At 36.9% G+C, this 13,445-nt stretch overlaps 1 protein-coding gene across 3 annotated transcripts in view; it reads left to right on the top strand.

Annotated features, from left to right (window-relative positions):
• The window catches only part of ME1 (malic enzyme 1, NADP(+)-dependent, cytosolic), a 235,038-nt gene that overhangs the window by 189,896 nt on the left and 31,697 nt on the right, over positions 1–13,445 (top strand). For all 3 annotated transcript variants that reach the window (XM_011953475.1, XM_011953473.1, XM_011953474.1), the window contains one exon: positions 3,050–3,159. In XM_011953475.1, the coding sequence (XP_011808865.1) occupies positions 3,050–3,159 (110 nt within the window). The remainder of the gene's footprint in view (positions 1–3,049; positions 3,160–13,445) is intronic.

Below are 13,445 nucleotides of genomic sequence, written 5' to 3'. Positions count from 1 at the left end.
AAACCCTACTGTTGAAGAATAGCTTTGTCTAGGATGACAGTTATTTTCTCTTAGCCCTTTGAGGATATTATTTACCTGCCTGTGGCTTCTATTGTTACTATTAAATAATTTTTTAAAATCTGTAGATTTTTAAATGGCTATAGAGTACTTATGTGCCAGTCATTGCATTGAGCACTTAACGTTTATCACTTCATTTGATCCTGCTAACAACCTTATGGTAATAGGCTGTTACTATTCTCATTTTTCTGATAGGAAATCAGAGGCACAGAACAGTTAAGGATGCACAGTATGTAAGGAGTTCTAGATTGATCCCAGGAGCTCTGACTCCAGAGCGTATGCTTGTAAACCAGTATGACAGCCAAGTAAATACTTAAAAAGAAGGATAAAAGATGATTAACAGTACTAAATATTAAAATTACTATAAAGCTGTAGGAATTAAGGCAGGGAGGTATTATTTTCTTTATAGATTAGTAAGATAATCATTACTGTTAGACTATATTACTGAGCAGTACCGATGTGGTATACCTGTGTGCCTGTGTCCTCATCTATTAGATGAGAATAATAATAGTATTTACTTCATAGAGTGGTTGTGAAGAGTAAGTGTGCATGTGTAATATCTTATAAAGGAAAACATATTTGTTGTCATCAGCAGTAGTAGAATAAAATAAGAAAGCACAGAAACAGACCCTACTATATATCAGAATATAGTATCTAATTATAGGTGATGAGGAGAAGGATGAACTGTTAAATAAATGGTGCTGGCATAGTTGGGTGATTATACAGAAAACAGAAATTTTGGTATAGCTTGCTTTTTTTAAATCTATGGACTAACAGCAAAAGTATACCAGATTTAGAGGTTAACTATTTTCTAAATCTATAATATAATTAGAAGAAATTTTTCATTAATAGTTAAATAAATATATGTAGATGAGACTGTTGTAAGCATATCATCAAAGGAGAAACCATAAATAAAAGGATTGAAAGATCTAACCACATACAAATTTAAAATTTATTTGTGAAAACAATTAGGAACACTGTCTAAATAATTAATGGCACAGTGTACTAGATTAGAAAAACTATTTGCAACATATGTAACAGAAGGTACTATTCTTATGAAATAACAAAGAAAACAAATATAGCAATAGAAAAATGAACAAACGAACATATAATCTTCCAGAAAGAATTACAAATGACCAATAGACAGGTAAAGATGCTAGGCTACACTAGTAATAAAAATAAATAAATAAAAAGTTAATACCAGTTTTCACCTATGACTTTTATAGTAATTTAGAAAGATAGTCTACCCAGGATAAATATATAATTATATATAAATTAACATAATTGAAGGGAAATAACAGACTTACAGAGTTTTTTTTTTATTGTATCAGAAGAAAAAGAGAGAAAACTCATCTGCCTTGTGATATCAGGGGGTAGTGGTTTGAGACTGTCCTTGAATTAGAATGTTGACAAGAAGTGAGAAATGAGTGCAAGGTTTAATATTCTCTGTTATGAGACGTTTGACATCGGGGGAAGAAGCATAAGTAACTATAGCTTTGATTTTGTCATAGTCAAGGGAGGTGGTTTTAAAATTAGGTAGTCCTGAAAATGCTTGGGGACAGGAAAGGAGCAGTGGTAAAGGAGAAATTGAAGTTGTTAGTATAGAGAGGTGCAGTTGATTTAGTAAGGTCCATAGGGAGATTCGAAACAAGGAAGCAAAAATCCTTCTCACAAGTTGAGGAAGAAAATAGAAATAAAAGTACAAAATATTTTAATGTAGGGGGAAACTGAGAAGGTTAATATTATTCTCTCTAGCATTGATCTTAGTGACATAGTGACTGGTAAGAGACTTGGGAGAACAGGAGAATAAAAGAAGATTTGTGAATGCTGCTGTGGTCTAATCATTACTATTACATGTTAAGTTGTATATGTTGAAATGTAGTTGCCATTGTGAAAGTATTAAGAGATGGGGCCTTTTGAGAAGTGATTAAGCCATGAAGCCCCGTCCTTCATGAATGTTTTATAAGTGCCGTTATAAAAGAGACTGAAGAAAGCATGTTTACCCCTTCTCCCATGCAAAGATGTAACAAAAAGGCACTATCCATGGGGAAAAGACCCTCACCAGACACGGAATCTGCTAACACCTTAATCTTGGACTTTCAGCCTCCAGAGCTGTGAACAATAGATTTTTATTGTTTATAAATTACCCGGGCTGAGGTATTTTGTGATAGCACCTGCTTTGGAGATTGTGTTGTGGACCAGTAACAGATGAAAACAAATATTTCAGGATATTATTGAGATCCTGGCTGAGATTCAATAGCATTGATTTATGTGCTATCTTAATAGAAAAGGAGATTCGTAATGATGGAGAACAAGGGGACAAGGGAGTCTAAGGAGACAGCCAATACACTGTTGCGATAACTGTCTTTGCATACAGAGATGAAGCTAGATGGGAGGAATGGAAGGGCCACAGTGAAGATCTGACTGTATCTTTCACTACACCCTTACATTTACTACCACATTATAGCCAAACAGGGCTTTTAAACCATTTTTTAAAACAATTTTTTCTTTTTTATCTTTTACCTCAGTTATTTTGCTTCTATTTTTCCTCAGCTTATAAAACCCTACATCTCTACTTTTGAAATTATAACTATTCATTAAAACTCAGTTCATTGGTTGCTTTGTCTTTGATCACAGCCGGAAGTGATGTCTGTCCTCGGAACACCTATCATTCCTTGTTTATACCACTTTTATATTACTTTTTATTTACTTCAAAAATTTTTGTTTCTACTAAAAGTGAAATTCCTTAAGGAAAGGGTACATATTTTGGTCATTTTGTGTTATTTCACAGTGCCAACACAATGCCTTTTCTGTAGTAAGCATATAGCAAATATTTGTTGAACAGATATTATATTACATATTTATACTTAAGCAGCAAGATAGAACCTTTAAAAGGAAATATATTTTCCTGTTTCTATGGGCTAATTTTAAAAGTTTATTTTTAAATAGCATTTTATTAGCCTCTTCTAATATGAATGTTTTTGTCCCATAGGTATGGCATGAATTGCCTTATTCAGTTTGAAGATTTTGCCAATGTGAATGCGTTTCGTCTCCTGAACAAGTATCGAAACCAGTATTGCACATTCAATGATGATATTCAAGGTAACATTTTCACTGCATATGGATCAATACCATGTCAGAAATTAGTTCATAATTTTAATAATGATTCAAATTCAATCAGTATATGCTGAGTATCTTTTAAATTCCAGGAAGTATGCTCGCTGATGTCATGTACTATTTCTCATCTAGTTGCATATATTTGAGAAAAGTACTCTCTGAGTCTGTGATATACCATATTATCCATTAGCTAGAAAATAAGCTCCAAGAAATCTGACAAAATCCCTGGTGACTATGGCTAAACAAAGAATGAAATGTATGAGACCATATTATTCATTGTTTAAAAATAAAAGTGTATATACTTCTCTCTTCAGACTATCTTAGGCACAATTTTTATGCTTTACCTCAGTAGGAGCTGCATTTTACTATTTGTCTTTGATTGTAGATGCTTGGCTACCTGCTTTTGTCTAAGCTGCCAAATTTTTTCCTCTTTAAGTTCTAGTTTTTTTATCCTCTCCAGATCCATGCAGAGCCCACCCCCAATACACATGTCTTACTATGAGAATCTTAGGGATTCTGTTTCATTATTGGAAGGTAGGGGGAAAGCACAGGTAGATGTGCTGAGGAGAAATACCGTAAAGAGTTTTTGCAACTTGAAATAAGATTGCAAATGGCTTCCATTTCACTAATTCCAATGAATGTTTTTCAGTGTTTATCTTACTTGAATTTTCAGCAGCATTCCACATTGTTGACTCACCTTGTTTCTTGATATACTCTTTTTTGTTGGCTTCCATATACTCTTTTTCATGGCATTCTGCTGATTTCTTCTTACCTCTTTGGCTGTTTGCCTTTCCTTTTTCCTCTGCAAGTTCATCCTTTCTTGTCTAGCTATTAAATGACAAAACACTTCATTTTTAAATGACCTGCTCAGTGCCAGGTCGTTTTCTTTTTCTTCTGCTATATGTTCTTAGGTATATACTCCAAGTCCAGACATTCAGTTAGCAAATTTATATTGCCAGTCCAGACTTCTTTGTATTCCAGGTCTATATACCCGTGTCTTTATTTAAAATCTCCTCTTAGGCACCTGTAATCCCAACACTTTGGGAGGCCAAGGCAGGCAGATCGCTTGAGCATAGGAGTTCGAGACCATCCTGGGCAACATGGCAAAACTCTGTCTCTACAAGAAAATATAAAAATTAGCCTGGCATGATGGTGTATGCCTGTAGTCCCAGCTACTCAGGAGGCTGAGGTGGGAAGGATTGGATCCCTTGAGCCCAGGAGGTCGCAGCTGCAGTAAGCCATGCTCATGCCACTGCACTCCAGCCTGTGTGACAGAGCGAGGCCCTGTCTCAAACAACAACAACAGCAGCAGCAGCAACAACAACAAAATTCCTGTTGGATGTCTCAAAGTTATCTCATACTTCTCATACTTAACCTACTCCCAAATCAAACTCTTATTTCCCCACCAAACCTGACCTTCTTCCAGTGTTCTCATTTTCAGTGAATTACTGATAGCTCCCTCTTCAGCTTTCCCACCAAATACAGTCTGTCACTAAACCTTTCTCATTTCCTGTCATCAAAATCTGTGTTTTTCATAGAGTTCTCATCACCCTAGTGTAAATTACTATCATCTAAGTAATCTATCCACATTTACTCTTGCTTCCCTTTCTTATATGTTTTCTGCATAATATCTCTACAGTTTGTCAGATGTAGATCTAAGTGCTGTGGTTTTTGTGGTGAACAGAGATAGTTTTCTTTTTGCTATAGAAATCTGATCTTGTTATTTCTTCCTCAAAATAATTTGATGGATTTTCATTGTACTTAGGATGATGGATTTTCATTGTACTTAGGATAAAGATGAAAATCCTGAATGTGGTCAAAATGCGTGGTCTGACCCCTGTTTCTCTCTTCAGCCATTCTAGCCACACATCCCTTCTCAGTTCCTGAAATGAGCCAGGTTTCCTCCTATTTAAGGGTCTAGCCAAATGTTGATCTCTCTTTCTAGAATACCCTTTCTTCCCCTTTTCAAATCTCATCTCAATTATGACATTCGTCAGTAAACCCTTCTGAATTTCTGGGTCTGGGTCAATTCCACCTCATAGGCTGCCATAGCAGTAATTATTTTTCTTTTTCCCTTATCATAGTAGCATTTTTATATATTTATGCCAATTTTTTTGAGGCAGAGTCTTGCTTTATTGCCCAGGCTGGAGTGCAGCGGTGCATTCTTGGCTCACTGCAACCTCTGCTCCTGGGTTCCAGTGATTCTCTTGCCTCAGCTTCCTGAGTAACTGGGATTACAGGTGCATGCCACTGTGCCCAGCTAATTTTTGTATTTTTAGTAGAGATGGGATTTTGCCACATTGGCCAGGCTGGCCTTGAATGCCTGAACTCAAGTGATCTGCCCGCCTCAGCCTCTCGAAGTGGTGGGATTACAGGCATAAACCACCATGCCTGACCTATTTATGCAATTAAAAAAAATTAGTATCTCCATCCCAACTAAATTTTAAGCTCTGTGAAAGCAGGGAACATGGCTATTTTGCTCATCACTGTATCATTAACTTGTCATTAACACAGCCCCAAGCCCACAGAAAGTATTTAATATTAGTGGAACAAATCAATGTAATATGTCTAAAGCAGGAGTTGGCAAACTACAGCCTGTGAGCCAAATCTGGCCCACTGCCTGTTTTTGTGAACTTTATTGCAACATAGCCATGCCCACCTGTTTATATATTGTTTACAGTGGCTTTCATGCCGTAATAGCAGAATTAAGCCTGGGATAGACACTGAATGGCACACAAGCCCTGAAATATTTACTCTCTTGCCTTCTATGAAAAGAGTTTGCCAACTTTTGATCTAAAGAATTAAACATGAAGGAGTTGGTGAGAGTTGAACTAAGGCGGTGGGTTGGCTCGGATAGGTTTGCATTTGGAAAGATTACACTGTCTTCAGTCTAGAGAACAGGATTGAATTGGAGAACAGGACTGAATTTGGAGGCTATTGCTGAAATCCATGATGATGGCGTCTTGCTCTAAGAAAGTGCTAGTGAAGTTAGAAGTAGACAGATAATTAGTTGTTGATAGTGAAGATGAAGAAGGATCCAAGGATGGAGCCTAGGCTTTTGCCTTGAAGAACTAGAAGAATGGCAGGGCAGAAACTGAAATGGATAAAGTGGGAGACACTCTTACATGTAGATGTTAAGAGCATGGACTATAAAGTCATACTGATTTGCTTTGCCCTTTACTAGCTATGGACTTTGACCAATCTACATAACTTCTCTGTGTTTAATTTCTTACCTGTGGCAGAAAGTTACATAACAGCTTCTATTTTTTTCTTTGAAACAATAGATCAGAAGTTTGAGGAAAACAAAAAATATATGTAACAGTCTCCAATTTTTCTTTGAAATAACAGGATTGGAAGTTTGAAGAAAATTAAAGAAAAAAACAGATCTGAAAGAACTATTGTAGAGAACTAGAGAGCCAACGGATATATATGAAAGGATTCAGTCAGCAGACACTGCAGATTTAATTGAAATTAATATCGTAAATGTATCATGATGCTGGCTGAGCAGCTTGAGTTCAACAGTTCAGGAAGAGGCAAGGCCACAGTGAACAGCTGGATTCATCTATGTTAGATATTTTATTGTATTTGTGCAAAGAAAGGACAAAGGGATAAGAACTAAGGTTAAAGTGATGACCATGACACTAAGCTGGATAGAGAAGGAAGTGAAGATAAAAAGACAGTTAGATGGGGGAAAGGCCTTGACATTCCAGTAGGGTTGAAGCATGGGTATAATAAGGATGATTGAATAAGAGACCTGGGAAGATAGGAGACTGTAGACCACTAGTAAAGTATTCTAATGTAATACTTTCAAGGATTGGTTCTGAGTGATGGCAAGCACCAAGATGAAATTTAGAAGGAAGTCGGCCAAAGTGGAATAAAGGTGAATGCTACTGGAAATGAGATGATCAAAGAAAATTTAAATGTAAAATGGGGAGGATAATGTTTCTCTCATGGAGTTTACATTGCGGACAAAATAATTATTTGTAGAAATACCCTATAAACTGAAAGGTACTTTATAAATAATAATTTTTAGGCCAGGCACAGTGGCTCACACCTGTAATCTCAGCACTTTGGGAGGCCAAGGCGGACGGATCACGAAGTCAGGAGTTCAAGACCAGCCTGGCCAATATGGTGAAGCCCTGTCTCTACTAAAAATACAAAAATTAGCAGGGCATGGTGGTGCATACCTGTAGTCCCAGCTACTAGGGAGGCTGAAGCGGAAGAATCACTTGAACCTGGGAGGCAGAGGTTTCAGTGAGCCAAGATTGTGCTATAGCCTGGGCAACAGAGTGAGACTCCATCTCAAAAAAAAAAAGAAAAAGAAAAAAGAAAAAATATATACATAAAATAATTTTTTAAATTCACTGTGCTTAAGTATTTAGTATTGCAGCTATATACATTTAACGACTTTAAAAATCCTGAGTCTTTAGTGCTTTTGAGATACATGAAAGTAATTGGTCAAATCTTTCTTTTCCCCAAATTCTTTGTGATGTTAATTACATTGTTCCTTCAGTGCCAACTTTCATGACAAAACCTGCTTAAGTTATATGAACTGTATTTTATTCTTTTTTTATTAAATTTCTTTTTGAGTATTCATAAAAGTGAATATAGGATTTCAGAAATGGAATAATCTGGAAATTTCCAGGTGTTAAGAATTGTGAGCTATAGAAAGACAGCCTGATTTTAATGTTATTTGCATTAGTCTATTTTCACACTGCTACAGAGAATTTTCCTGAGACTGGGTAATTTATATAAAGGAAAGAGATTTAATTGGCTCACACTTTCTTATGGCTGGGGAGGCCTCAGGAAACTTACAACCATGGTAGAAGGCAAAGGGGAAGCAAGCACCTTCTTCACAAGGCAGCATGAGAGAAGGAAGAACTTCCAACCACTTATAAAACCATTAGGTCCCCTGAGAACTCACTCACTATCACAAGAACAGTATGGGTGAAACCGCACCCATGATCCAATCACCTCCCTCCTTCGACACATGGGGACTACAGGTCCCTCCCTCAACATGTGGAGATGACAACTCAAGATGAGATTTGGGTGGGGACGCAGAGCCAAACCGTATCAGTATTGCATACTAACTTGAAGATACCATGTATAATAATGATAAAGTACCTTTGGTACTACAAATACATGCTTTGTAGACCAGTGTTTTTAAGTCACTTGTCAGTTCATTTTGCAGTGTTCTCTAAAACAGCCACCAGTAAACTGTTGAACAAAACTATAGAATTCCTTTAATATTGTATATCTTCTGATTTTGTGGGTCTCATGTAAATGTCCATACAAAGTTAAAGACCAGTATTAAATAATTTTGAATCATCATGCAGAATTAATAGGAAACAGAGTTCAGTTTAAGAAAACGAATGCTAAATTCAAATTATCAAACAAAACAAGTAATTAGGGTCAGGATTTCTATCCATCAAGGCCAGGAATTTAGAGGTCAGGCTCTGGGGTACATCAGAATTAATGTCTGGAGCACAGGATATCAGAAGCAGGAGCCAAGCCTAGGTCAAGAGCCGTGCATGAAGGAGCCCTGAGGATCCATAGCAGAATATTTCCCCCAAGCAGTTCACCACAGTAGAGGCATTAAATAACTAGTTTTTCACTATGACTAATTTGGCCTAAAATATAATCTGCACATATATAGTCTATTTATTTCCATATAGGAATTTTAAACTATTACTACCTTAGGAAACAAAGAGATAGGTTTGAGAAAAATATGTCTAATTTGTGACTAGAGAAAACTTTTGACAAATTATTGGGGTTCTGACTAGAAATGACCAAACCATTTTGTGCGCATCATATAAAATTGTGCTCTTATGACACATTTTCTCCGTATGGTTCTTTTTTACCTTTTTAACCTTATATTCTTACCATTATGCCCACAGATGTAATACTTTCCTCTCTGCAGGCACAGAAATTGCATACCAGTGCCAACAAAAATAATTATCTAACCATTACAGCCTTACCATGTAAATAAATGTGTTTACACTGGACCCTTGGGTGGACTCTTCTCTTTTTTTTTTTTTTAACAGATGTGTTATTTAAAGATATGATTTATGAAAAGTATTTGATGAAAATTACATATACTTAGAATTCTACTGAGTTAGTTATCTAAAATAACCTTAAATAATATAGATTTTGGTTCAAAATGTATTTTAGACATGAATGCATTGTCATTATAAATTGTTTTAAACTGGAAAAAATGCACAAATTGAATCTATTAAGAAGTTGGCCATGTAATTATATAATCTGAAGACAATCAGAATTCAGCAAATTCAGACTGAAAAAAATAAGGTTTCAAACTCTAGTCATTTAAAGTAAGTTAAGAAAGAAATTTTTCTTTTCATAATAGCTTCTGGAATGGCTACCCTGTAACATGACACTCTAAATATTGCACATAGACATTTTTGCCATAATAAACTAGTTTGACTATTAGTATTTTTAAAAAATACATTTAATATATTAGGCTACATTGTTGTAAATATAGTGAAATCTTATACTGAATGCTTTGATAATTGAAAAGATCAAAATCACAAAAGAATGCCATGGCCAGTAAACATATTTTTGGAGTTTAGCCTTACTATTAAGTTTTTAAAAATTTATTAAACAGCAAGTGAGAAACTGATTTTCTGTAACTTCATCCTCTTTCTCTCTATTGCCTTCTTCCCCTTAGTCTATGACCATAGACCATATTTAAATAGCTTTAAGTTTTAAAATTATTGCCTCAATTCTACTTTCTTCCCTCCAGCAACCTGTGTCCTTCTTCCCTTAAAAACTTAAAAATAAGATACTTGCTTCAACTTTGTTTCCCTCGCACCCCATCTCCATCCTCATCCCATTCTTCCTTTTCTTATCTAAACTTCTCCGAGGAGTACTCCACACCTGCTATCCCTGTTCTTCACCTTTTATTTCTTCCTCAGAATACTGCCATACATCCTCAGCCCTAACATGCATGCCACTAAAAACAGCTCTCTGATAGGTCACAAGTGATGTGATTGCAAGATCTAATAGCAATTTTTCATTTCCTTTCTTGATTGACCTTTGTTCTTTGTCACTATTTCTCTCTGTTTTCAGGTAACTATATGCTCTCTTACTTTCTCTTACCTCTTGGACCATTTTTTTTCTGTCATCTTCCCCATATCACATTTTTCTGCCCTCTATTCCTTAAACATCCATGTTCATTTAGGTTCTCTCCTTTAGCCACTCACTCTGAATAATGTTATAATTCCTCATGACCTCAATACAACTACGTTTTAAAATTCTAAATATTTATCTGTGGCGCAGATTATATGTAACTATTTCTTGATATTGCCACCAGAATAACACATAACAGGAAGCACAAGCTTTGTGCAAAAGCTCAAAATTGAACCTCCTAAATCGTTTACATACCCCAAGCCTCAAATCTCTCAGACCCATCACCCACCACTAGTCTCTGAATTTAAAATCTTTCAACACCATCTGCTACCTATAATATAATTATATATAGCCATATATACCTATAGGTGTTATTAGTATATAGTAGAAGGCTCTACATGATCTGACCCCAGAACTTCTCTAGCCTCATATGACTTTCCATTCTAATAATTTGTGTTTGCTTCAGCAACACTGCACTACTCACAGTTTCACATGTGTTTTATGTTCTCTCTCCTTTTATGGTTTGGAAGGCTGGTTATACAGATGGAGCTTGTATTCTGAATCTTTACTGTAAGGTGACTTGGTTGGGGCATTTCCTTAGGTAATCTTCCTTTTCAGTGTCTTTGGATTCTTTCTCTTACACTGCTGAGATTCCACAGAAAAGATTTTTCCAATCTCTCTCCTGATACTACCTTTCTGCCAGTGTTCTTTGAGTTAAGTAGGAGAAGACTAGAGGGTCTCTGTATTGAGTATGTAAACTTTCAATTAATCTTGTTTCCAATATGGCATCCTTGTCCCCAATTATGCCTGGTGTCTTACATTCCAGTGACCCTTTCCAGAAAATGAGCCTCAAGTTTTCTTTCAAACTTCCAGAGTGTGGGGAAGTTGGCTATCTTCTAGAAGGAGAGGGAAGCAGATCTGGGTTTTAACAGATATGTATGTATGTGTATATATATATATTTTTTTTTTTTAATTTTGAGACAGTATCTTTTTCTGTTGCCCAGGCTGGAGTGCAGCAGTGCAGTCGTAGCTCACTGCAGCCTCAAACTCCTAGGTTCAAGTGATCCTACTGCCTCAGCTTCCCAGGTAGCTAGGAATTCAGGCATGGACCGTCACACCCAGATAATTTTTTAAAAAGGTTTTTGGGGGGTAGAGATGGGTCTCTCTATGTTGCCCAGACTGATCTCAAACTCCTGGATTCAAGCAATCCTCCTGCCTTGGCCTCCCTAAGTCCTGAGGTTATAGGACATAAACCTCTGCACCCCAGCCTTCTTAGCAGATTTTTCACCAGCTTCCTATTTTCACCCTCTCCTTTAAACCACTTCCAGAGGCACTTGGTGCCGCTTATACCTGGGTTTTTGAGAGTTTTGCTGGATCAGTCTGGTCACTTATTCCCCACTGCTGGCCAACAATTCAGCTTTCTCAAGTCTGCTAAGTCATTTGCCATTTGCTCATTTAGAAGCCTGTCAGCTTCTAAAATGTTGTTGCTACCCTTTTATCTTAGTCTTTTTAATTTTTTTTCTTTTCAAAAAAGCAGTTTTCTATTGTTTTAGTAGAGTTTGTTGGGGAAAGGAATACTAATTGTGTGTTCAGTCTTCCATTTTTCACAGGGAGTCATCCCTGCCTCCATGTCTTTGCATATGCTTTTCCTACTCATTGTGTCCTCCTGTCTGAAGTTCTGAAACTCTTACATTAATCTTTCAATACTGTGTTCAGGGAGTATGCACTCTCAATGCTTTGACCTTTGCTTAGATAAATTCGCCCCTCTCCGTGCTACTTCTAGTTCTCGTATTGTACCCAATCTAGTAGCACATGAGGATTATAATTATTTGATTACATATTGATTTTCCTTACTAAATATATATGTAATTTTTTTTTTTTGAGATGGAGTCTCGCCCTGTCGCTCAGGCTGGAGTGCAGTGGCACAATCTGGGCTCACTGCAAGCTCCGCCTCCCGGGTTCACGCCTTTCTCCTGCCTCAGCCTCCCATGTAACTGGGACTACAGGCGCCTGCCACTACGCCCGGCTAAATTTTTTTTTGTATTTTTAGTAGAGACGGGGTTTCACCGTGTTAGCCGGGATGGTCTCGATCTCCTGACCTTGTGATCGGCCCGTCTCGGCCTCCCAAAGTGCTGGGATTACAGACGTGAGCCACCGTGCCCAGCCTTATATCTGTAATTTTAACCGGATTTCACAAATTATTGCATTAGTAGAGGCTATTCTTTGATAAAATGTGAGACTTTTATTTAACAACCATATGTTGTTATGTTTATGTTTATGTTAAAGTCATAAGTTTCTAAAATGTTAAGAAAGATTCGATCTGTTTAGTATCTTGCTAACAGTGTTAAGTCCTCTTTAAAACTGATAGTACAGGTGGGGCTCGGTGGCTCACGCCTGTAATCCCAGCACTTTGGGAGGCTGAGGTGGGAAGATCACCTGAGGTCAGGGATGTGAGACCAGCCTGGCCAACATGGCAAAATGCTGTCTCTACTAAAAATACAAAAGTTAGCCAGGCATGGTGGTGGGCACCTGTAATCCTAGCTACTCGGGAGGCTGAGGCAGAAGAATTGCTTGAACCTAGGAGGGGAGGCTGCAGTGAGCCAAGATCGTGCCACTGCACTCCAGCATGGGCGACAGAGCGAGAGATGCCGGCTCAAAATAAAAATAAATAAATAAATAAAACTGATATTATGAAGATAAACCTAAGCACACATTCTGTCTGATTTATAAAAAGCTAGTTTTAAATCCTAAAGTAAAAGTTATTATGGAATAATTTATTGTAAAAATTTACAGTTTTATTAAATTTCAATTTTCTCTATGTATTCCCTTCTCTGCAATGAAATTTAAATCAAGGTAGTATGTACAAGAATCATGTTCAAGTTAAATTTTTGATAGCGCTAAAAATATCTTTCTGATTTTATTAATTCTATAAATGGAAGATTAGTGTTTACATTATTTTCTCAGGAAATATGAAATACATCTTTAGGCTGGGCGCGGTGACTCACGCCTGTAATCCCAGCACTTTGGGAGGCCGAGGCAGGCAGATCACGAAGCCAGGAGATCGAGACCATCCTGGCTAACATGGTGAAACCCCATCTCTACTAAAAATACAAAAAAATTAGCCA

The sequence above is a fragment of the Colobus angolensis genome, unplaced genomic scaffold (assembly GCF_000951035.1).
Source record: "Colobus angolensis palliatus isolate OR3802 unplaced genomic scaffold, Cang.pa_1.0 Scaffold362, whole genome shotgun sequence".
NCBI lineage: Eukaryota > Metazoa > Chordata > Mammalia > Primates > Cercopithecidae > Colobus > Colobus angolensis.
The sequence above is the reverse complement of the archived record's forward strand: the minus strand, read 5'-3'. Positions and strand labels throughout refer to the sequence as shown.